Source organism: Rhamphochromis sp. 'chilingali' (genome assembly GCF_963969265.1).
Source record: "Rhamphochromis sp. 'chilingali' genome assembly, chromosome: 6".
NCBI lineage: Eukaryota > Metazoa > Chordata > Actinopteri > Cichliformes > Cichlidae > Rhamphochromis > Rhamphochromis sp. 'chilingali'.
In genome coordinates, this window is record NC_137933.1 from 36,694,122 (window position 1) to 36,719,658 (window position 25,537).

The 25,537-nt window shown below is 39.4% G+C and overlaps 1 protein-coding gene across 1 annotated transcript; it reads left to right on the plus strand.

The window, feature by feature from the left end:
* The first annotated feature begins 647 nt into the window (after nt 1-647).
* On the plus strand, nt 648-24,376 carry LOC308398608 (solute carrier organic anion transporter family member 3A1-like). The gene is made up of 10 exons (XM_080885356.1): nt 648-1,197; nt 3,467-3,926; nt 16,276-16,374; nt 16,518-16,787; nt 16,940-17,104; nt 17,872-18,070; nt 18,287-18,422; nt 18,553-18,725; nt 19,092-19,156; nt 19,379-24,376. Exons 1-10 carry the CDS (start codon nt 1,039-1,041, stop codon nt 19,753-19,755), a joined length of 2,103 nt encoding a protein of 700 aa, XP_080741482.1. The 5' UTR covers nt 648-1,038; the 3' UTR covers nt 19,756-24,376.
* Nucleotides 24,377-25,537: the final 1,161 nt, after the last annotated feature.

Sequence of the window (25,537 nt, forward strand, 5' to 3'; positions counted from 1 at the left end):
GTTTGAATTTCAGGCAGTCATCTTGACCATGTCTTCATGCCTCACATGTGATTGGCTGATTAGATATTTGTAATTACTAATCAGCAACAAGTGTGTATAGGTGTATTAAGTGTCCTGTGAGGTTATATGTGTATAGTGTATATATTCCCACAATAAACTTTCTTGCTGCCAGGATCTTTTTTGAAGAGTGCATCATTATAACACTGTCCTGTTCATCCACCGTTTCTTTATTTGTTATCATCCATAGTTTGTCACAGTGACGCAGCTTAGGACCTAAAATCTAACTTGACACATCTAAATATCAGCTACTCTATACAGCGACTCGCCAGAAGTTGTTGAGGAGTCAGAGATCTTCTCAGAATGGAATATAATGCGAATTGTTGAATTAATCTGCAATGCAAGGATGAAAATTACCAGCGAAGTGCAGAGAAAACGCCATGATGAAGTTACGGGAATGCTTTATCGAAGCTTACTGATGCAGTGTTCTGTGGAAATGATTCAATCTGTAATGGATGATGCGTATATCGAAAAAAAAAAGGGAGGAACTGGGAGGAGAGATGGGGTTGGCAGTGAGGTAAGAGCGCTGTGGTCCATGGATGGGAGGAGCATCATAACATTGCTTACGGGACGCAGAGCTGCGTCTTGGAACCGGACTGGGAAACCAGAACCAGTCGGCTTGGGGAAATTTTGAGTAAAAAAACAAAAAACAAAACCCGGATGTGGGGAAGCAGAGCGTACTGTAGTTCTACGCTTAAGCCGTCATATATAACACTAGCGTAAGTTACGTATTTAAATGTGATGTAGCCGATAGGCACTGACTGGACAGGCGGTGAAGAGAGGTCGCTGACGGACTGTGCGCACTGCTGAGTGGACAGCAGGGTTTCTTGCTGTATATTTAAGCTTGGACGGGCTCCTGACAGCAGGTTCGCACTTCTTCTGCAGTGCAGCTCGTCATCACCATCATAACCAGATGCCCTCCGCCGGACCGGACCCGTTCAGTTTCATGCCGTCCAACCTGACCGGAGCTTGAGCCGAAGGATGCAGGTTAAAAACCAGATCTGCACAGAGCGGAGCAGCAACGACGACCCGGAGCAAGATGACAATCAGAAGAAGACTTCGTGTTTTTCCAACATTAAGATATTCCTGGTGTCGGAATGTGCTCTCATGTTGGCACAGGGCACCGTGGGCGCCTATCTGGTGAGTTTGGGGGACACAGTGTTGGTCTGAAGGAACGTCATGTTTCTCAGGTAACATGGGGTTAACGCAGCGCCCTTCAGACCGGCGCGGGCAGACAGTGAAAAAACGCTGCGCTGCTTCGGGTGCTCAGCTGCTGCGTTTAATAGCCATATTATTTTGATCACATTACTAAAATTACATCCTCCAGGAGCCACTGACTGATGACTTGCTGCGTATTATCCATCAGGCCTATGCGCCATCTGCATGTCACAAAGCGCGTCACAGCGGCAGTAGACTCTACGATATATGGAAAATTTTACTTGCTCATATGGATGGTCTGTTAGAGAGCAGCTTACGAAACACTGGTCAGGAGGTCCATACTGCTACACGCTCTGCACCCATATGTCTCAATAATGCAGGAGGCCTTTGACACCGGAGGATATAGGCCTAGGAGATGACGTGATCTCCACAACACAGGAGACAGCAGCTTTTTTTCTCCCCCTCATTAACCAGACTGCATTTCCTGTGACAGCTTGATCAGAGTTATAAGCTGTTACTGCACTGTTATGATTAGATGTATGTCAACATAAGAGATCAAGTTTATGTTGCAAGAGCACGGGAGAAAAATGTGTTTCTGACTCAATAAATAAAGATTTCATCAGCCATCGCTAATGCAGGAGTGAAATGAATGACAAAGCCTTGAACTCAGCATTTAGAATAACTGTCAGCACTGGTTTTGGCTCAGCCACTTACTGGAAATCAGTTTTTTTTGTTTTGTTTTTTAAGAACAAATACGCTATTGTAATCAGCATTATTTTATTTATTTTTATCAAAGCCAATTCCTTGATAAATGTCAGCACAGTCTTGATACCATAAATAACTTTGTAACAGGAAGGGAATGGAAGTTATTTTTAATGAGCTTAGGAAGACAGGATCTTTTTTACCTGTCTGCTAAACACACTCTGAAAGGTGCAGATAATTAGAAGCACTTCTTTGATATTAGTCAAAACAGCAAGGTTAATTTAAAAATGGTGAGTTCAAACATTTCATTAGAGCCAACTTTTTGGTTTAGCTTTTGTCCTTGAAGCCTGTTGTGGAGCTTTCTCTTTTAAACATCCCAAACCAAAGATGCACCTTTAGCAAATATCTGCAAATAAAAGCATCACAGAACCAACATCTCTCCTGTCCTATGAAATAGTTTGCTATCACTATTTAATACTGTTTTATTGATTCACAGTGGGCTGCTAAATGTACTACAACAGACTTGTCTCAACCTTGTCATCCAAATCTTGGAATGTTATTGAATGGAATTGTTTAATAAGTTGAGCATTCGGTGAATTTAAACAAATCTGAATAATAATCAGATGCATATGGTAGCAGATCTTGTTACTTAGTTTGCCACAGTTGAAATACATCAGTGTTTGACTCAGATCTTTTCATGTTAGTAGTCAGACAGCGACTGTACACTTTTTATGGAAGGGTGACTGTTTTCTAGCCTTCTCCAAGGACAACACCAGTACAGCATGACTAGGCTGAGGTCTTGGTACATGGATCCATCAGCAGATATATGATCCAGTTTTTGACTCTGCAGTGGAGCTCTGTGTGACAGGATAAACAATACAGCACAGGATGAAAAGCCGTTATGCATAATTCACCTGAGCTCACTTCTGTTGTGGGAATGAACATGATTCATTCGCTTTTTTTATTCGGACCTGCTCTGGGCTTATTCTTTAGTTTTGCTGTGGATGAAGGATTACTAAAATAACTTCTAGCTAGCTGTTTACCTTCAGTCTTGTAGATGATCCAATACATTTGATGCAAGGAGCCACTTTAACACTTAGGCACCTTGAACACAGCTGGCACATGTTTGTGTCCATTTAATTAGAACAGCTACGTGAAGCTTCTTGCCTTGAGCCACACATATGCACATATTCCCTTTTCCCAGGTTTGTATCAGGTTAAGCCTTGGGGACCTTCTTGGCAGCTATATAGCAGGAGGATGGAGATAGGCACATTTGCAGCTTGTGTGTTATCAACAGGTTGATATGAGCTCTAAGGTAGTGACAGATGGCTGACAGCACCTGAAGCTAAATACTCGTATTATTGTAAACAGATTTAAAATGGAAAATATATAAACTTTATACTCCCATAACTTTAATTGCAGCAATTTATAGCACAGAAACTAAACTCAAGTATATAAACTCACTTTAAACGAGTTGCTGTGATACCATTGGCTGCTAGTTGTAGCACTTGTCCTTCATCTCTCTTCCTTTTCTCTCTTTTTCTGCCAGGTAAGTGTTCTGACCACTCTGGAGAGACGCTTCAACCTCCAGAGTGCAGATGTGGGTGTCATTGCCAGCAGCTTTGAAATCGGCAACCTGGCCCTCATCCTCTTTGTCAGCTACTTTGGCGCCAAGGCTCACCGGCCCCGGCTGATTGGCTGCGGTGGCATTGTCATGGCGTTGGGGGCCTTGCTGTCAGCCCTGCCAGAGTTCCTGACTCATCAGTATGAGTACGAGGCCGGTGACTCGTGGCATGCCGAGGATGGCAGGGATGTCTGCTCCAACATCTCCAGGTCAGAGAACAGAGACTCTGGGTTTAAATGCGGTAATCGAGCCAACACCAACATGATGTACCTTCTGCTCATCGGAGCCCAGGTCCTGCTGGGCATCGGGGCAACACCTGTTCAGCCCTTAGGAGTGTCCTACATTGATGACCATGTCCACAGAAAAGACTCCTCACTGTATATAGGTGAGTCAATGCAGAGGTAAAACACAGAACATGACTATCAAGTGTGTATTTTTTTATAGCTATAATTTTTATTCAGTACATGAACAATGTAACTGTGGATTCTCAGGCTAATTACTGCTAGTGGCCAGATGAAGAGCTCTTTTCACTGATGCTTTGATCACAAACACCACCTCTCAGCTTCAAGCAGTCTGCTTTTTGTCCTCAGACCTCTCAAGGTGTTTTCATGCATCTCGCTTGTTGTTGTTTTTTGTTTTGCTTTTCATACCATGTTTCTAATGCTTGATGTGAACAAAGATTGATGCTCCCAGCCGGTATCTGCTGTACATGCAAAAGTTTCACGTGACAGACTCATTGCATAGTTGCATTAAAAAAATGTGTACAAGCTCATTTGCAATCCAAGGGTGTCAAATGCTGACATTTTTATCAGAGTCAGTGGCATCTCACAGATATACATGGTGTCCTTTGGCACCTTGGCACGAAGCATCTGAGTTATGCAATAGTAAGACGGGGCTGTCACTCCAAATTTTTGTTGAATTGTTTTAACCCAAACCGCATTATTTTCCTCAACTGAACCAAGTCATATTTGTGCCTAAACCTCAATAGCGAGGCAAGGAAAATAAGGCCACACACGAGGTTTCAAAGAGGACATGAACCTCCTCTTCAATGACAAACTTGCAGCTTAATGGTGGATGGGATAAAAAATGGATGCAGCCAGCGTGAAGTCTCCCACAGGTTTTGGACTCTGCATTTTCATGCCTCAGTGTTAGTGATTTGGCTTCTACCATGCTGTTTTATTTTTAAGCCAGAATTTAATCAGTGTAGTTGGATGAAATGCTGACTTATAAAATTAACAATAACAACATTGTTTGGCAAACAGTATCGTTACAGTGTATAAAGAAAATACTAGAATTTCACTCACCAGAATAGATGGACAAACTTGGATGGGCTGTTCCACACAGTAAACCATATAATATAGTTCCATTAAAAATGCCAATAGTACAAACACAGTGGAGAGATCTAGTTCAGTGACTCAACTTTGCAGAGGAGAGGGCTGGCAGACAAGATTCAGCTGCCTGTGTCAGGACAGCTGTCAGTCAAAACAGACACACCCCTAACTCCAGTATCCTAACGAATGAGGAACAAAAAAATTCATGCCCTGAGTCCAGTACCATTTCCTTCTACCAGTCTGTAAACATATTTTTAATGCTATTAGTTAGGCATTTTAACATTAGCGTCTATGGGGACTAATTCAAGTGGCTATAAGAAGAACTGCAGATTTCGGCACTTTTTTTTTTTTTTTTTTTTTGCCCTGAGGGTTTTTGCTTGGTCTTAATCTGCTGTTATCCCTTGAGTCACGTAATGTGGACTGTGTAGCACTTTACAACAAGGCATTTATCTCACAGCATCCAAAATTGCTATGGCTCCAAAGAACAACGCCAAAGGAGACCTTGTTCCGTGACACTGGCACGATTTGATTTTCTGAGATGAGAATGCTGCTAGTAAATTTTATTAATTAAATGCTCAGTAATGGTACATTGCACTGTTGCTAAGTGTGAATTGGGCATTTGCAAAAATAGATGAGGAATATTGATTTTTTTTTAGATTAAATTCTGGGTCTGATGTTGCCCTCTTTCATATCTGCAGGGGTTCTTTGGCAAAGCACGCGTTCCCAACTTTAGTAAGCATTTGAAGGTCAGCAGCAAAAGGCTGTGGTTTTAGTTACAGCAGCAACCGAGAGGTCGAAATAACCCTGTGTGCCAAAGTTGCCAAGGCAACAGTTCAAAGGCAGTGACTGAAGCTATGTGCCATCTGTGTGACCTGCTAGCAGCAGAGCTCTATCTGGGCAGATGGAGAGAAAGAGAACTTAAGAAACATACATATCACTTGCTACAAAATTTAGAAATATATATGTAAAGGGCAATTTTGGTGTTTTTTTTCCCCCCAGTTTTTTTCCTCTGTTTAGAGCCCACAGTCAAGTTTAATACAACTTTTATTTTGAAAGCTATGTCTTTTCATAATCTGGAGTCAAAACCATGCCACAGACACCTTTAAGCTGGTCGGAGTAAGCTGGTCAGCTTTCCACTCTTGTGGGTAACAGGGGCCCTTATAATCATATCAGAGAGATTCAGCAGGCACATGCCACCTAACTGGACTCTCAGCATCTTTTTATGTAGTAAGTTTAAATTGCTTCCATCAACGCTGAGGTTCTATCGCTAGACAGATCTGTCCTGTTATTAGCTGTGGTTGTTTGCTGATATAGTGATGGCATTAGGGTTGTTAACCTGTATATTAATGTATGCACATATTGCATAGGTACATTTAACATTTTGTTAAATGTATGTGATATACCTGGTGTCTGCAAGCAAGACTCCCCCTTGGTGATATTCAAACTACTCTGCTTAAATAGGTAGGTGGGCAAAACTGCCAATGTAGTGTATATAGCCATCATACGTGGGGGCTATCCAGGCATTTAAATTATTTTCTTATATTGATCTTAATCACTTTCCTCATGTACAAATTAGAGCTCTTATAGGTTAACCACACTTCATTTCAGGAACCTGTAACAACAGTAGGTAAATATAATAGCTAGTATTTAAAAATACAAGTTATTATCAGTTGATATCAGTTAATATATGTTGTTATCGTTTTATATTTGGCATTAGTGTATCAAGAAGTATTGAAAAATTACAACTTTTTTCAGCTAGATGTGGTGTTTAGTCTGATGCAGGCATCACCAACACATTAAAGCTTTGTGATTCAATAAGGCAAAGCCGGCGGCATATGGGTTTGTTGCTTTAATGGAAACAAAGGTACTGAGAAATAAACATATGCTGTTCAGTTTTCATTTCCCTGAAGCTACAGTAGTTGCTCCTCCTCACAAGCTCCTTGGTTTGTTGCATTTTTTTTCTGCTTACATCTCAGCACAGACCTCTTTGCAGGGTGAGTAGGCCTGCGGATTCTGTGCCTGCTTTGATCTGCACAGTCTCTGCCAGCAGACCTCGGTGTAGGGGAGGGAGGTAAGGATGGACAGAGGGTGGAGGAAAGGAAGAGAGAACGCAGCATCAAGTAATCCACCCTTGAGTTACCCTCCTGCTTGGTCAGAGGCCTATTCATACCAGATACCTGATGTTTTTCAGTGTAAATGTAATTTATTAGCCAGATAATATCCCACTATGAACACATGATCCATGTGAACAATCACAGTCATATTTAACATCTGTGAAATATTGTAATACCCCCTGTAAAGAAACTATAGCAATTACCAAACATTTTAGATACATTATATGTATTAACTGGACAGCACAAATCAGTATTGTCTCACAATGCTTCATGGTTACTATTCTTGTTTATTTAAATTTCTTTTAATTTGACAAAATGATGAATTTGCACACATTCATATTAAAGACGAACAAAAATGCTGTTAGCCCAATACTAATGCCAACATAATAACATTTTGATGTTTAACAGGGCTGATATAATAAACACCACTTTAGTTTATCATGTTATATGGCTAACATTTACTAATTAGCGTTAAACACAAAGGACAGCAATGGCTGGCAATGATCCAAAGTATTTCATCTGTTGATGGCACAGTTCATGGTGAAAGAAATTGTTGAGACATTTGGTCAAAACCACAAATGTCTGCCTCAGGGTGTTGCTAGAGAAAACGTCAAGAGGTTACTAAAGCCATTCATAATCATCGTTTTTATTATAACCATTTCTTGCAATCAATCCAGTCATGACTAAGTGCCAAAACTGGTCCAATTTGCTAGCTCAGACTTTGGACGTCACGCTAAACTCATTGATTTGTGAAATCTATGGCTTGACTTTTTCACTGTCATCTTTGCAAATTTTGAAAGACAATAAACTGGATAAGTGACTTTACATTGTAGTGGTTTACAGATTTACAAAACAAGTTTGAGCTTCCTGGTTTGATTCCAGGAGATAAAAATCCCTTGGGCATCAGGAAAGGCATCTAGTCTAAAAATCTGCCAAATGAAATATGCGGAGGTACCTGCTGTGGCGACCCCTTCTAACTGAAGGAGCAGCCAACAATAGGTTTAGACAATAAACTAAAGGCACCCAATTTTTTTGGCTTTAAGCTTTACTGTATGTTTTAAGTCTGCAATTTCTAAAAGTGAAACAGAAAATTCTATTGGAAATACACCATTGAATTTTGATGCCACCAACGGTCCCCCTCTTTGGAAATATCTCGATCGTTAGATGAGAGCTATGGCTAAATATCATTTTTGGAAAATAACGGATAATAATTAGTCCCGAGATATAATGAAAAATGCATTATTATTATTGTTTATTTTATTGGTTGCTTACAGAAAGCATTTGAATTACTGCTAATTTGGACATCACTTGGCATAGCAGTGGTTTAAGCTTAGATTTCTCCTGAATGGGGTTAGCTCTAATAAATTGCACTGCAGACTAAAATTGAGCCTGATTTGGTATGAAGTCTACTTTTATGTGCCCCAGCCTTTTCTCTTTCATAACATCCCCCAAGCTTCTTCCTTTGACACTTACAGATAGTACTCTTATATTAGTCTTTTCTATCCACCACCCCCTCTCTGTTCTGTCTCTGTTCTCCATTTTTTGACAATCCAGGCATGTTGATTGCCATGGTTACCTCCTACAATGTGACTGCTGTTGTGTTATTGGTATTTACACAGTACGTATGTGTTCTGTGCTCCTTTGTATTTCCTTCTTCTAGTCTCAGGGCGGTGGTGTTGTTTGACAAGACTGACGTGTGAAGGCACATTTAGACTGTAAGAAAACCTCCTGAATAATGCAGTGTGACAGAGAAGCGGTTAGGTGTAGTTTAGCAAACATCTAACCAAATGATTAAATATTAAAGCGGCAGCTCTCCACAGGCTTGCTAACAAAGCAGAGGATTGAAGGAGAGGCTGCTCTTTTGTGGCCACATCTTCACCCTAAATAGATCAATACTGCCTGGAAGAGAAGGGCACGAAAGAATACTCAAGTGTAATGCAGGAAACATTAAACACTTGTCATAGGATATATCTGCTCCATGTGCCTGTTCTTCTTCAAATGTTATGTGGCCTTTCTCTTGTGTGTGTCTTGTACTTCACTCTGTTTGTTTTCCTCTATGAGTGTGCCTGTCCTAATCATTGTGAGCAACAGTTCAGGCAGCAGGCAGCTAAAAAAAATCAGAGACTGCTGCTAACTGTTCAGTTAGTTGCCCATCAGACCACAATGATCAGACCATCAAATCATTGTGCTTTCTGGCAGTTTATGGGGGGGGGGGGATGGCGGCAATGCAGCCATGATGACCTGCAGTAGTAGAGTGAGATCTGTGTGATGAAAAGTGTTTCTGTGAGGCAGCACTCTGGCACTAGCAATGCTTTGAACTAAGTGCCAAAGCCTGCGTGCCAACATTAGCACAATGTATAATGTTTGGAGTTGTCGCCGTCATGATCTATGATGGCTGAAGGAAAAAAGAACAGATATGGCTGATGGGAAAGTTTGACTAACAGTGAGGCAAATGAAATGCCAATCACATGGCAGTGCTTTATTATAAAATAGATTAGGATTCATCTTGTGGTACCCATGAATATCTGTATCCATCCAGCAGTTGTTAAGATTGATTTGGCTGTAAAAATTTGCTCTTTTCTGCCGGCACTGCTTTCAGTGCACCACCATCGCTGGTAACACTTCATAGCAGTTTAGCCATTAATTATCATACAGACGTATTGGTGAGCTTACAACTCACTGAAGCTGTTGTATATGCATAATATTTTGCGTGCGTGTGTGCGTACTATAGCTATAACTCACATTAAAGTCTTGAACTGTATTAGAGAAGCTTTTCATGATTCACAGGTCAGTATAATCCTCATTTATCTTTTACTGGGCCTTAGTGCAGCATTTTTGCTCCCTTCCTTCTTCCTATGAGCCAACTTTCTTCTGATCATAAGATCTGAAAAGCTAAAGTTTTGAAAAGTTGGACAGAACTGTGCGCGTACGATTGTCTTATTAAGTATAACCCTTACCACTGACATCACACTGAGCCAAGAGTAGAAAAAGAGCAGAGCCACAAGGAATCTGAAACAGTCTGAAGAGTTTTTGTCTCACAGCGATCTTTGTATATACACGGGCCTTTTTATCTGAAACTTTGACCATGTTTAAAATAGTTATCCGCCACTGTTACAGAATAAATGTGATAAAGCACAAAATATATTCCCTTCAATGTCAAACTATTATTTAAAGTTTGGATGTGTGTGGGCAGCTGTGAAAGATTCCTGAAAAAAGGAGAAAATGGCTTCTTTCAGAAAGACCAGCCTGCTCCTCAGGGCTGTGGACTGTGAGTCCAAGCCAGATTGTAATTGTATAATTGATTGCTGTCAGCTGCTTGACAGATACCCCATGTGAAGGCAGCTAACCCTCCTATCAATTGTATCCACCACAGAGGGTCTTAGAGTAAAGCAGCTATTCAGTTAGAAGCCTTCATGCTGTGTGCATTTTTTAACAAGTATGTAGCATCAAATCGCTTCTGCACTACATCTTAACACGATGCAGTAAATGTTTCTGCGTCCATAATGAAATCTTTAAAAAAAAACACTGTGAGTTACAAAGCTAGCCAAAGACCCTCCTGCTTTATTTAGTTTCTATGCATTCGCATTTTATTTTTCAAGTTAAAATTCAATGCTATGACCATTATTACTCATTTTAGGCCACAGTAGAAGGATGGAGTTAGCTTACCACTTTAGATCCACACTGAAATACTGTATCTCTGAAGACTTACTATGAAGTTTTGTACAAACGTTCCCAGAGAAAAAATATTCTACTGATTTTGGTGATCCTCTGACTTTTTTGAGTCATGCCATTTGTGAGTTTTAATAAAATGTCTGAGCAAAATTCGGATTTGGAGCATTTATTCATCTGGACCTCAGGATAAATTGTGATAATCCCGTACTTTAGCCAGCACACTTAGGTCAAAATGTTACTTTGTGCAGCATTGTGGTTTATGACTCAATTGTTCTACAACTCACTACATTATCATCAGTCCCAGCTGTAGGTTTGTACAACTGAACTAGTATTATCCACATAACAGGACGGTATATATAAGATGATCATAGTGACCTTGATACTACTATTTTGTGAACTAACCATTTAAGTACTTGGCTGTTGATTGTAAGCCCTCAGCGCACTTGATCCATGATGATCATCATGGATTTCTTAACATCAGGTCAAGAGAAGATTGCAAATATTCAGACAAACCAACAATCTTGATTACGCTTTCTGAATATCAAGCGAATGTACAAGCAACTCAGAGTAAGCTGGACTACAGGAATATTACAAGCATGCAGCAGAGAATTGCATTGGTTGTATTGGTGACAAAAATACAACAAATTACAGCACATTGCTTTAAAGCACCGTACAGAACAATAAATGAAAGTACAGTAAAAGAGCAGCCTAGGAGGAGCATGGAGTCCAGCTCTATAGCTGCAGGGTCAGCTTCTCTTATCTTAGCCTCTATTCATCGCTTTAATGTGTGTAATGAAGCAGTGTGAGGCTGCAAGTTTAGAGTCCACTGCAGCAAAAATGTTTTTATTCCACTGGAGTTATTACTCCTCCACTGTAGGACAGCAGAGGAAGGGAATGGGCGCTGACTCAGCACACACTGTCCGCTCAGATCGGCACAGGTTGTTTTATATGAGCACCTTTTAAGAGCACCTTGGCCAAGATACAAAGTGCCAGCGATTGAACTGTGCCATAATGTGAGCCTGAGTGTGAAATTATTCATGCGCTGGCAGTGTGACCAGGTAGAAGAGCCTTGTCTAACACAGTATGACCTTGCATCTGCTGCATTCATTACTGCTAGGCACAAAAGGCACAATATGGAGCTAGACCTACCATGAGGTTGAGTATAATTTTTTATCACTTTTTTCTTTGTTTTTTGCACAAGGGTTACAGGATTAAAAAAGAACTATAATCTGTATTTACTTACATTACTGTCCCCCCAAAAAGCTACATATCTATATTTAAATCGGTTTAGTACTGCTTTTACTGCTGCTTCCATCTACATGCATGATTTTAAATGTATCAGCTACTTGTGCCATATGTTGTCATATCCATGGTTACGTGCTTATTGATCAATCTCACCCCAGTAGATTGCAGTTTTTTAATGTAACTGATCACTGACTAAATTACACAAATAACAAAATGTGAAAAATAAAAAGGACTGATATGGCGTGTGTCAAAATAATATGGAGATCTGGACTCGATTGTCTGGTGAAAACCTAAACTGTGGCAAATATGAAACCTGCTCTATTTAAGAATTGTGATACTTTTAAGGCTGTTATAGTCCACTTAAGGCTATTATATCTGTGTGTAATGGATTCAATTCATTTTAAACATCAAAATTCTACACACAATATCCCATGATGACAATGTAAATAGAGTTTGCTTGAAATTCTTGCAAATTTCTTTAAAAAAATAAAACTCTAGAGTCCATCTGTGGTAAATATAGTTGATTGATATGTGTTGGAAAGGCACACAGTTGTCTGTATAAGGTCCCATAGTTAACAGTGCATGTGGTTGTTTTTAAAGAACAACTGAAAGAAAAACGTACCTAATTTGGTATATGTATACAATATAGTTATACTAATTGAATAATTTACTATTAATTCTAATATTTATCTCAATATTTTAAACACAAACCTGTGTTCAGTGGTGCCATATTGCAGACTTGTGATAAATGAAAATGGTACCTCTTGCTGAGTATTCATGGTCTCCACTAAGGAGGTTGTTGTTCTGCAAAAGCTTGACTTAAGTGGAGTGCCTCTATTGCCAGGATGGTCATCTTCATTTATGTGACACAAAGTTACAGCTCTATGTAAAATAAATAAGTGTACTGTAGATAATAAATTGACATTCTGTTAGTATTGGCCATCAGGTTTGTATTACCTTTAGCTTCACGTCTAGCTCATCTCAGCAGGTGGTGTTCAGAAGGAAGGAACAACAGCTTTACGTCAAACAATAGAAGTAAATTAAGGTTGTCACCATAGGACACTGTAGCCAGTGTAAATTAGAAGGGACTGAGACATTTTAGTGTAAGGTTATATTTATTATTTGTGTGGGCTATATTTGGAAAGGAATCCCTGACAAATATTCTGTTTTAAGTGTATGAAAACACTATAATATATATACATATATTAGTATGATTGCTCTCAAAGAGCCCCACTTTATAGTGGCGACAGTCTTCCTGTACCTCACTTTCCGCTCCCGTTCCAAAGCTATCAGTGCTTTGATGCTTGCAGGTACACTGCAGATACTAAGAGCATCTTCCATCCCTCTACAATTACTGCAAAGTCAATAAGTCATGAAAGATTTACATTCCATCTATAATGAGCAATCAGAACTTATACCAATCCTGTGAAAGTTAATCTACTGTATGTCAGAAGAATAATTATTTTTAAGAGCGTAGTTAAAAATGTGTGCACATCATCAATATCTGCGGAGGAACATAAGTCTGGCAACTGCTGATTTTTCTAGTAGTTCACATATTGCATTGCAGCAACTCAGTGTAAATTACAAGGGGGAAAAACCATGTCGGATCAGCTGGTTTAAGATTGGGTTTGAAACATGAATTGTGCAATGCTGCTCTACTAGTCTAAAAGTACAAAATAAATTGCAATATATATGCATATATTTGTTATATAAATGTAAAATCCCACAAATGATTCCACATAAAGATCATTTAGTCTTTCTGTAGTAAAGTCCACTTGCTATCGGATGTGAGTCAAATAAATAACATGGGAATAGAGCAGATGACTAAACAGTAGTGAATGATATACTGTAAGGTAAAGGTTGCTATGTTTATTATTGCTTCAGTACTACTCCTCATTCTTTCACTGGGTTTTCAGTCATGTCTCCATGGATATGGTCTCGGAAGTACCAACTGTTGAGTTCAGACAGCAGACTGGCATCACACATCTCTGTCTTCATGCTTATTGCTGCTATTGTCATCAGCACTTTCACTTTGACGACCACTCTCCGGCTCTTTGTCTCATGTAACTGGAAACACTGAGGTTTTTGTACCCACACTAGTTTTCAAAGTATTGAGCGTTGGTGTACTGTAGATCAGATTGGCAGGGGCCCAATATTTTCTGCTGGTTCACTGCCATGTTTGTGTGTGTTTGCCAGCCTCACTACATCACATACATTATAGATTAATTGCCCTTTGTGTGTCTGTGATTGGAACCCAGAGGAAGGCAGAAGAGGATATCGGAGGTCATTATTTGGTTGCTTGTTGAGCTGGCCCTGCTCTTACCCCTGACCTCCTCTATTACCTGACTTAAGCCCCGGCGGTATCAATGGCTCTGGTCAAATAAAAATAGCACACAGGGAAAGTTAGAGCTGGCAAGACTGACTCCTCGCCAGAATCAGTAAGCACACGATATCCTGTCTCTCTTCATAAACAATTATGCAAAGATAAAAACAAAATTTATATTTGAAATTGTCTTTTTGACATTAGTGGGCAGGGAGACATTTGATTTTCTTTGAAACAGTGCCAAAAGTTTCAAGAATGATTGAACTGTTTTACAAATGGAGCTGAACAACACCACAAGGGGGAAAAAAGTGAAATTACAGTGTGTAAAAGTGTCGTAGAAAAAGTAAATTGAGTTAAAAGAAGGCCTCAGATCCTAGTATTGTACCTCTTAAAACTGAAGCTGTGTTTGCATACCTTTGCACAATTCTCTGAAATTGGCTTTGTGAACTCTCATTTCTTATAAAATTCAGTTCAATTATTTATATAGTGCCAAATCACAGCAACAGTAACCTCCAGGTGCTTTATTTATAATGAAATTCCTTCACTGCAAGATGTTTGTGGTTTTTCAAGGGTGTTCTCTTGAGATTCAGATTTGGGCCTTTGTTTTGGTAGATTTGTTACTGCACTTGGCGTCATTATCCTGGCTCGGCCTGGTTCAGGCTAGTTCAGACTCATGGCTTCACCGTTAAGAAATCTCCAGAATTCAGATTAATCAGTGATTGCATTTAATCACCAAGCTGTCTTTGTTCTGCAACAAGCATACTGCTTTTGTAGCCATTTGACTGGTCTGTGCAGAGCACATAATTCCAGAGAGCCCAGTCCTTACCTTGATGTCCAACGCTGGCAAACTAGTTTCCAAACTATGGACAGAACAGACTTTCTTTAGTATGCCTGCTACGTGGGTTAAATTTGTGCTCTTTCTGATTGCAGGTGCATGCACTTTAATGACAACAGTTGCAAGACTTTTTTGCAGGTCCCGTGAGGAAAGTTTGATGTAGTATCTTGCCAGACTAATAAGCATCCACATCCTTTACTCTGAAGACCTGAATTTACACCTTAGCATGACGATAACATTATACACTTCATAAGCAAAGGAAATACCAGACCCTAGTTTGATCTGGAACCTCTGATCCCAATCTTATAGACTTGAAACTGTAATAAATGCTTTCTTATTTTCTTGTGATTGATCTATATTTTTTATTATTTGCACTTATACCTCTAAATATGAGCCTATAATACTACTCTGTTCTCACAAACAATAACTGGTGATGTCCAGAGGAGTAATCATTAAATCGCCTACAGAGAAATTGACTGGCCCTCTCATCCTGTCAGGAGTGAGCAGCGCTTCCTCTGCTTTGGGATCCATTATTAGCAGTCAGGCTACTGGAACTCACTCCTATTGTTCCACTTACCACCAGCATGGGTAACAGATTAAGTGCCACACACACAGACACACACAAACAGTCCAGCACAGTGTGATGCTTTATAGAGAGCTCTCAGCCTCAGTGCCAAAAGCGGGCCGCTTTTTACATTCAGGGGAATGTCAATCAGAAAGTGCATCAGTCACTCCCCACTGCTCTTACAGTAAGAACCCATTTCCTGCTTGATTATTTATGATGCTGATGGATAATCTAGCCTTGGATCAATTACACTGTGCAACCTATGGGCTGCATATTACAGTGATGGTGAATAAATCTGTCGCTGGAAGACTTCGGATGAAATTATAAAATCTCTTGGCATGGATTTCATACTTAATCTTTAATCTTTAAACAACATACCTTTGATTCCTAATCACAAAGTGCAATTAACAAGTATACTTTATAATAGGAAGCATCATATCTAATAGAATAGAAGGTGCTGGTAATAAACAGCTTGATGCAAGGCTGCCCTCTGCTGAACAATGAAGTGAAATGCATGTGTCCTCTTGGCTTGGGTCATTTTATGGTGCAAACACTGAAATGTGTTGGTGTTTTTTGTTTTTTGGGGTTTTGCTGCATACTGTCATTTTCTGACAGACTTGTTGTTCTATACCTTTGTTTTGTCTTGCAGGTATCCTATTTTCAACTTTAGTGTTCGGCCCAGCTTGTGGCTTCATCTTAGGATCTGTCTGTACCAAAGTTTATGTTGATGCTGTTTTCATTGATACCAGTAAGTTGGGAAATAAATGGTTAAAAATATTGCAAAATTATACCACACTGAAACAGAGGTAATTTTATTGTGACCTCTACTAGTACACCAATACTCATCCTTCCCTCTATGACTGCTGTGAATTTTCTTACCCTCCAACCAAGGTAAGCTGGACATCACCCCAGATGACCCTCGCTGGATCGGGGCGTGGTGGGGCGGCTTCCTCCTGTGTGGTGCCTTACTCTTCCTGTCCGCCCTCTTCATGTTCGGTTTCCCCCAGGCGCTGGATGAGCAGGACATGGACAGTGGAGCTGAGAGTGAGCAGGCCATGCTGCCTTCTTCCCTGAGCCTGGAGTTCCAGGGCTCTAAACCCAATGGAGCCATTCATGGCTTTGATATAAACAGCGGACTCTCAGTCTGTCAGCATCTGAGAGGTGAGGAAGTCAAGAGAAGAGTGGAGGGGGTTTAATAAGTGACAAGATTGTTTAATGGAATATTTAAATTCATACGCATGCTTCTGCTCTTTTCTCTCAATCCTTCTTCATCCTTTCTACTTTTTACTTAATTTTCTTCTCCTTTGACCCAGTGATCCCCCGGGTTACCAGGCACCTTCTCTCCAATCCAGTGTTCAGCTGCATCACGCTGGCAGCCTGCATGGAGATCGCTGTGGTTGCTGGCTTTGCTGCCTTTCTGGGCAAATACTTAGAGCAGCAATTCAACCTTACAACATCCTCAGCTAATCAGCTGCTAGGTAGGCAGTAGGGATGGATATTGATAAGAATTTATTGATACCAGGGCCATTATCGGTTCTGCTTACAGCTCACATTCGTAGATTCCATCACAATTTTTTGTGTGGGAGAAAGAGTACACCCAAGAGGTTTTAAGCATCAACACAGCTACATAATTATCACTGAGTGGGAACACATTGTAAAGCAGAGGAAAAAGGCTTGTAAAGCTGTGCTGCCAAGAGTTTGACTTTATTGTTTTGCAATAGGCTGATGTCAGAAAACCTTGCCAGGATTGATGAGCGGGGTAAACTGAGAATTTTAAATAACTTTTTAATATCTCTTTAAACAAAACTCAGGACTAAACTTGCGAGTAGTAACATAACCAAAAGTAAAAATGTGTCGTAACTAAAGATAATAATATGGTGGATTTATGCTTCGAAAACTGGAAAACAATAGATAACTAAAGTGTTAAAATAAGTGAAGTAAAAGTAGAAAGTAGCATAAGACAATAACACTTAACTCCATTAAAACTGTATTGAAATAAAGTACTTAAATGAAGATATTCATTTACATTCTCTCATCTCAATGATATTGGGCTCTGTAGCATTAACAGTACTCTAGCAAAATACTTACCATCATGGTTACCATGGTGAGGCAGGTTTCCTTTCTCTCCTAGAGGGGTCCCACTCTTATCTCAATAAAAGGAAATTATTTATGTTTTTTTTTTACTGTCAAATCATGAGGAATGTTGCTCTATAAATATAGAATTTACTTGTTTTTCCCTCTCCAGGTATGACGGCCATCCCCTGTGCCTGTCTGGGAATCTTCCTCGGGGGACTCCTGGTTAAGAAATTGAACCTGTCAGCTCTGGGTGCTGTCCGCATGGCCATGCTGGTCAACCTGGTGTCCACTGCCTGCTATGTCTCTTTTCTCTTCCTAGGCTGTGACACTGGACCTGTCGCTGGGGTCACAGTGGCCTACGGCAATGAGTAAGAGTGATGACTTACTGATGTGAATGAAGAGTCTTTCCAGGAACTTTTAGTTCTGTATAGTACTTTTCCCCACAGGGATATACTGTAGGTCCATGCAAACAAAAAATTAAACAAATCCCAGAATTAAAAAAATCCTTCAGAAAAATTGCATTAGATTTTCAAATTGTACATATGCAGCATTATCCCTAACGTGACCTTTGACTTCCTCTATAGGACGTTGCAGTCTTGGCAGCAGCCTGAGTCAGCATGCATTAGTAACTGTAACTGTTACACTGCATCGGTGAGCCCTGTCTGTGGCTCCAATGGAGTCACCTACCTCTCAGCCTGTTTCGCTGGCTGTACCAAACCAGTGAGTTGGGACATTACTGCTGATAATCATTGCTCCCCGGTGCCTGAAGGGCTCACAATAAATATAAATACTGCAGATTTACTTGATATATCATTATTACATTATCACCTCATTTCTTTTTGTTTGTCAGAACCTGACCAACTGTGCGTGTATACCCAGCAACAGCGAAGAAGCAGTGGCTTTACCAGGAAAGTGTCCCAGCCCAGGCTGTCAGCAAGCCTTCCTCACCTTCCTGTGTGTTATATGTGTGTGCAGCATGATTGGAGCTATGGCCCAGACACCCTCTGTCATCATCCTTATCAGGTATGAGCACGTCCCCCCCCACTTGCTATTCATCAACTGCTCACGAGAGGGAGCTGGCGACATTTCAAAATACCGGTGGTTCTTCAATGGAAAGGATTGATTTATCAAGCTGACAGTGATACGGACAAATACAGACACACGCAAGTGTATATTAACTCATATATAATGACAAATAACACTAAAGGCATTATATGCACATTGTGTGTGTGTGTGTGTGTGTGTGTGTATACATCATGCTTGTAATCTAGATAGGTAAGATAGAGAGATATGTACAAAATAATGTAATTTAAAACTCAATAGGTCTACCAATTAAAACAGTTTTCCACCACAGTACTTAAAGGGTTGAAGTATTCTCTTAATTTTCAGAACTGTCAGTCCAGAGCTTAAATCCTACGCCCTTGGTGTTCTGTTCCTGCTTCTAAGATTAATAGGTAAGAAACACTTCACTACTATTGGCACTCTGTATTGTGTTTGTGCAACAGCTGTTGGTCTGTAGTTTTACTCTGTGACTTAAACGTCAGGGCAATTTTTCACCTTGCTTGAAATGAACTTCATCAGTCTGTCTGCCTGGATACATTAGGAACATGAACTCAAACTGGTGTTCTTCTTGACCTTGTGACCTGCTGTCTCTCCGCAATCCCCACCTGCTCCAGGCTTCATCCCTCCCCCTCTGATCTTCGGCATGGGCATCGACTCCACCTGTCTGTTCTGGAGCTCCGTCTGCGGCGAGAAGGGAGCCTGCATGCTGTACGACAATGTGGCCTACAGGCATTTGTATGTCAGCATCGCCATCGTTCTCAAGTCATCAGCTTTCCTCCTGTACACCACCACATGGCAGTGTCTGAGAAAGAACTACAGGAAATACATCAAAAACAACGAGGGGTACCTCACGCCCACCGAACTCTTCGCCTCCAACGTGACTCTGGACAATTTGGGAAAAGATATCACGCAGAACCCAACCAACAGGACAAAATTCATATACAACCTGGAGGACCGTGAGACATGTGACAACATGGAGTCTGTTTTATAGTGCTGGTCTGCACTGGGGCTGCAAACCGGAGCCATTAATGTGCAACAGACCTGAAGCGTGATGTTTCTGAGTTCAGAGAAATGTCCTCAGTAAAGTTCCAGTCTTCTTATCATCCAAAACATGACACATATTGAAAAAGAGAAGATTCCCCAAATTTGCCACGCCCACGTTTTTGTCAGCTGAAATTAAGCTGGCTTTAAGAAAATTGCTTTTACTTTTTCTTTGCAAAGTTGGAATAGAAAGTGACGAGGAAAGAGGGGAAAAATCACATGCAATAGATTACTGCTGACGAAAGTTTAGTTCAAAGTTTTGGATTTACTATACCAGAGTTTATGAAATGGTTTATTTTCCTTTAGTATTTCTCAGGTATGGTATATCAGAAAATGCAAAAAGGGTGACAGTAATCAATTTTCAGTCCATCTGCAGTGCATCTGGGGATCCCTACAGGAGACTTCTTAACACATTTGTTGTAAAGCCTTTATTAGGTTTCGACTCCATCCAAAACCAGTTATCAAGCCCTTTTCACTGCAGTCATTTTGATATTGAGCATGCACAATACCAGAGCCTCTGCCCATGTATACGTATGGAACAGAGCCACTATTGTTGTGATTAATCACATCCGTGTTTACCCTGCAATAACATTTCAGTGTGGCTGCTATGAAAAGGGCCCATTTCAAAGCCAGTATACAATTACTGTACGTTTCTTCAACCTTAACCCCCGGCAGTGACTCAAACAGACATACAACAAGCAATGAAAAAGGAATCAAATGGTTCAAAAGGTGCAGAAGTTTACAGCAATATAGAAAACTGATTTATTTATTTAGCTCCTGCCACCAATTATTGCAGGTCACATTTTCCACAAAACATGGATTATCCCACTTTGAAATGGTTAAAATGTGGAAGAGGTTTCTAACATTTTTCAGAGAATTAAGAAACAAATTCTTTCATCATAGCTTTCAGTGTTTACTTTAGTCGAGAAAGTTGTTGGAAATATGTGAAGTTTTGGCACTGATACTCGACCAAAGTCTGAGATTATATTTTAGTTTCGGAGCCACAAAATGTTTCAGTTTTTTGTTTTTTTTACTTGACATTTATGAAAATTAGATGCAGCTTCTGACAGGTAATCAGAATAAAAGCTTAACTGTTAAAGTTTAAATAATAGCCTGACTCAAAGGAACAGAGTAAGATGGCTTTTTCATTAATGTTTAGACGAGATGCACATGATCAGATTCAGTAAATGAACCTGTAACCTTTCCTAAATCACTGATTCAACAATGCTCATGCCAACTGCAAACAGATGCAGAATAAGAGTTTGTAATGTAATTTCACTCTTGGGGACATCGTTTGCAGCATTGATGCATGAAATACAAAGCAACAAATATAACAAGCAGGAGACACTGCAAATAAGACACTCCAGGTACATTATTTAGGAGGGCCATAGCAGGTGGCAGCTGTGGGGAAGGAAGCTTTTACCAAGAGCACCAGTATGACTAGTGAGCTCACACTGGGTGAAAGTGAGAGTGTGAAGGCCTTTATGTGGAATACCAAGTCATTGTATTGAGACTGTTGATTGTAGTGGCTAGCTGTCAACAGACACAGCATAGCATGACGCACAGTGTCCAGCCAGAATGAGTTCATTAAAAAGCATGCTGGTAATGCATGCACATAAAAATAAAATATGTTCAGAATGATGTCACTATATTGCACAGACTCTGTGGTTTGTTGGCCATTGTAATGGTTAAATATACATTTAACTCGAATGGCCTCCAAATTCTATTTTTGACCATGGAACAGCTTTATAATGCATACTGCATTGTGATGATGACTTTTTTTCTTCTTCTTTTAAATCAAACCTCAGCTGTCACAATCACTCACACTGAAGTGATTGTCTACATGCAGATACAATACAGCTTTTTGTTAAAGAATTCAGCTGGATTCAGATTTTTGACATATCCACTTTATATATAGTGTTTTTCTTCTGGCTTACTCTGTAAGTATTTAATATGTTTTGCATCAAAAATCCAGAGAGCAATCATCACAATACGTTTCATTTTTAAAATGCATATACCCTTTGAGGCTTTGGGAAATACGCTTTTGGGAAATTCTTTTCCTAGCCAGAGTTAGAAAGACAGGGTTGATAATACTCTGGCCAGCTGTACAGTAAGTACAAAGGTAGAGCTAGCTGTCAGTTAGCTTGGCTTTTTTATAAAACTGAGTACCAGGCTCAGTCCAAACATCGAAACAATCAGTCTATTCAAGTCATCTTATTATACTAACATGTTAGACCTACATTGTCTTTGTATACTTTGTATACAGAAACTGAAATGTCAAAATTGGGGTTTATTTTCTCAGGTTTGGGCCTGGAAATCAACCAAAAAAATGCCCATGAAATTAGAACTTGTTAGTTTTATGCCTTAGTTGTTGCATATATGAAACAAAAATGTTAATAGGTTATCTTTAAAGGTGCTGGTCAGTAGATTATGTCATCATAGCCCAGTTAGCTGCTCTGCTTTATCTGTTTGTGCTAAATTAAGCTAACTACTGGTTATAGATTCACATAAGAAAATCTGTATGTTTAGCTTGTTTCCCAAAATTTCAAACTGTTCCTTTAAGCTAGCTTTGAAAAGGTTCACAAATTCTTTTTGCCACCACCAGTGTCTCAAGAGTCATTTATTAAGAGTAAATACATGCACATTACTTGTAGGTCTACAGCATTTTAAGTTTCATATGCAATGAACCAAAAGAACAAGATTTAAACTCTACATATAAACTCTACACTAATAAATACTTTTATTTTGGATGCGCATTACTTGTAGGTCTGCAATATATTGAGTTTCATAAATAATTAACCAAAAGAATAAGATTTAAACTCTACATTGATGCTGCTATAGCTTCAAAAATCCTAAAATCACAGTGGGAAAATAAAACAACAGATCAGTGCTTTATGAACCTATGTTGACCACAGAGACACGCTAAACCACATCACATCATTGTCTTTGTGGATTTTCTTAGAATAGACTATAAACAAGTTGAGATTTTTTTTATATATATAGTGAGAGAACTTTTCGGCACTGATTAGTCAGTGCCTGTTTTCAAGCTCAAAATCTAACGACGATGGAAATATTGGCTCCAAACGGGATATTTGGGATAATGCTGAGCTGTACAAATAATTCAAAAGAAACAGGGTGGGGCACCTTCTGGCCACCATCTCCTCGTCAGCAATCCCAAACAGGCGGCGCTGTCTTTGATATTTATAGCACCCCAGTGTGTCTAGTGTTGACTCCTCTGTACATAATAGTGCCATAAAAGTGCCGAAGTGACACCATAGAAGTGTTCTGTGACGTCCTGCAGAGAACTTTGTCTGAACACGCTGGAGCTCAAAGCAGATCCTCCGGTTGTATGTAGCCTTTTTGTGATATCCCTCAACTTACTTTCACCACATCATCCTAAAGTGTCCCAAAAATATATTGCCTATAGAATATTGTACATTGGTCTAGAAAACAGTAACACTTAGGATGTAATAACTGTTAATATGTAGAAGTTTTCTACTAGTGAAGGTATTGTCGAATTTAGATTGAATTCTCTTTCCATCAGTGACAAAGCTGATACTGTTGCTTTGGTACAATTGAAAACAATACTTTGCTTGAACGTATTGTTTTTATTACTGTGGCACCGATGTTGAGCTGTAGTCTGAATTTGTACAGTAGATGAGGCTGACTGTAGAAGATCAGCCAAACTTCACTGATAGCGGTCCTGCAACTGTGCCTGGATGCGAAGCTCTACTCTAAGACTTTATGATCGGAGCTCATGTTGTGCCATATCAACCTGTGCACTGTAACATTCAACACTTGCAAAGAAGAAAACAACATATTTTAGGTCTGTCCGACAAGTGCAAGGGCAGCAGCATTTGCTTGACCTTGCATTGACCTGTGGCAACAGGACTGTTTTCTTTTAGCACCTCAATGTGCTCAAGACGTTTTGCCTTGTGATGGAAAATAACTTTAAAGCTTAAATGTTTTTTTTCATCCTATTATTTTCATTCATCTCTTTTGATGGCCTTGCCGTGTGGTAACAACAGTTTGACTTTTATAAAGGACTTTTAGTGGCAGGAGTATTGACCTATGAAGAGTTCACTATCAAAATATGACATCTGCAAAGAAAAATTATTATTATCTATGGTGGTTAAAGACACATTTCGCCAACAATAAATAGGTTTCCTGTTTAAAAAAAAGAAGATATAATTTGTTTAAAATTTTTGTTGCTATTATGTATTTTGGAATTTTTTTTTTGACATTTTGGAAGACAACTCTTCATATACGGATTGATAATCCTTTGTTTTGAGCCTTTAGGCAGCATGTTGCCTTTGATTTGAGAGAAACATTATGCTAACAGTGACGGCTTTAAAATGACATGTCTGCTTATGCTGTTGGTGGTAGTCAAAATGAGAATTGTAGGATTCTTTGTAAGGGACCTTTGCAAAAGAAAAGGGTAATGAAATAAGAATATATCACCTATATTTTCAAAGATTTTTTAGATATGCTCTGTTGCTTCTTGGTATTTGTTTTCAATTTTTTTCTGATAAATTTATATTTAAAAGCTTTAGTTCTGTATATTTCTTGGAAATTACATGATTGTATGTTTATTGTAAATACATTAAATATACTATTTTTGTTTGTAATACGAACTTGTCTGATGAGTTAGCAAAGGATTATTAATTAATAACACTTACAGCTAATTTAGAATCAACAATTGCCTAGCATGAATGTTTTCGGACTGTATGAGGAAACACTGGCAGGCACAGGGAGAGCATGCAAACTCCACACATAAGGGCTACAGAACGGTATGAGCTGTTAACTTTCTTATTCAGTGTGAGAGTGGTGGTGCACCAGCATGCCGCCACTTAATCCAGCCAGAGATATTGCACTTATTAAAAGATGCCTTGACTGAGAATTCACTACAGCAGTGCTAGCAGCTCTTTTAGACTTCAAGGTTTTCTTTAAGATGTCAACCCTGCAGAAATGGTGTCTTTATTTTAAGCACAAATAATGATCTTCTGTGCAGACATTCCATAAGTAGAATTTTTTTCTTTTTTGTTATTTGAAAGAAAAGAAAAGAAACGTCTGAAGGCATATTTTCCCCACTGGCTGATGGAAACGTTGTATTCTTCAGGTCATGTGGTCTTTGAACAGATATTGTTCAGGGGTGAACTGATAAAAGAAAACTTCATGGACATACATCTAATAGTTGTTGAGGAATTCCTTTTGAACAAAAGCAGTGGTAGATTTATCCATGTGTAAACTAAATATGGTTACTGAAACAGAAAGAGCCACATTGCTATGATGCTACAGCAGTGGTCTAAAGATTGAGCATTGTTGTGGTGCTGGTTTCCAGCCTGGCCCATGATAAATCTAATTTATCATATTATGATTAAAAACATAGAAGTGATTTTTTTTTAGCACTGTTAATTGGATGAAAAATAAGCAATGCTCTATAAACATGCAGCCTGTGAAGAGAACACGTTTGTATTGTTTAAATGTCACAAATAGAATGTTGCTAAAGGCAGCACTAGATAATGATGCAGCATACAAGATATGTATTTTTTTATTCACTCTTCTCACACGCAGACAAAATGATGTAGTTTGTTACATTGCATGTAACGCTATTCTTGTGATAAAGGGCTATTCACTCGGTCAGTGCTTGATCAGCCGGGGTTAAAGGTTACATTTTCTTTTCCCATCTAAATGCACTGACGGAAGAAGATAAATCCTGACATCAGTTTAAT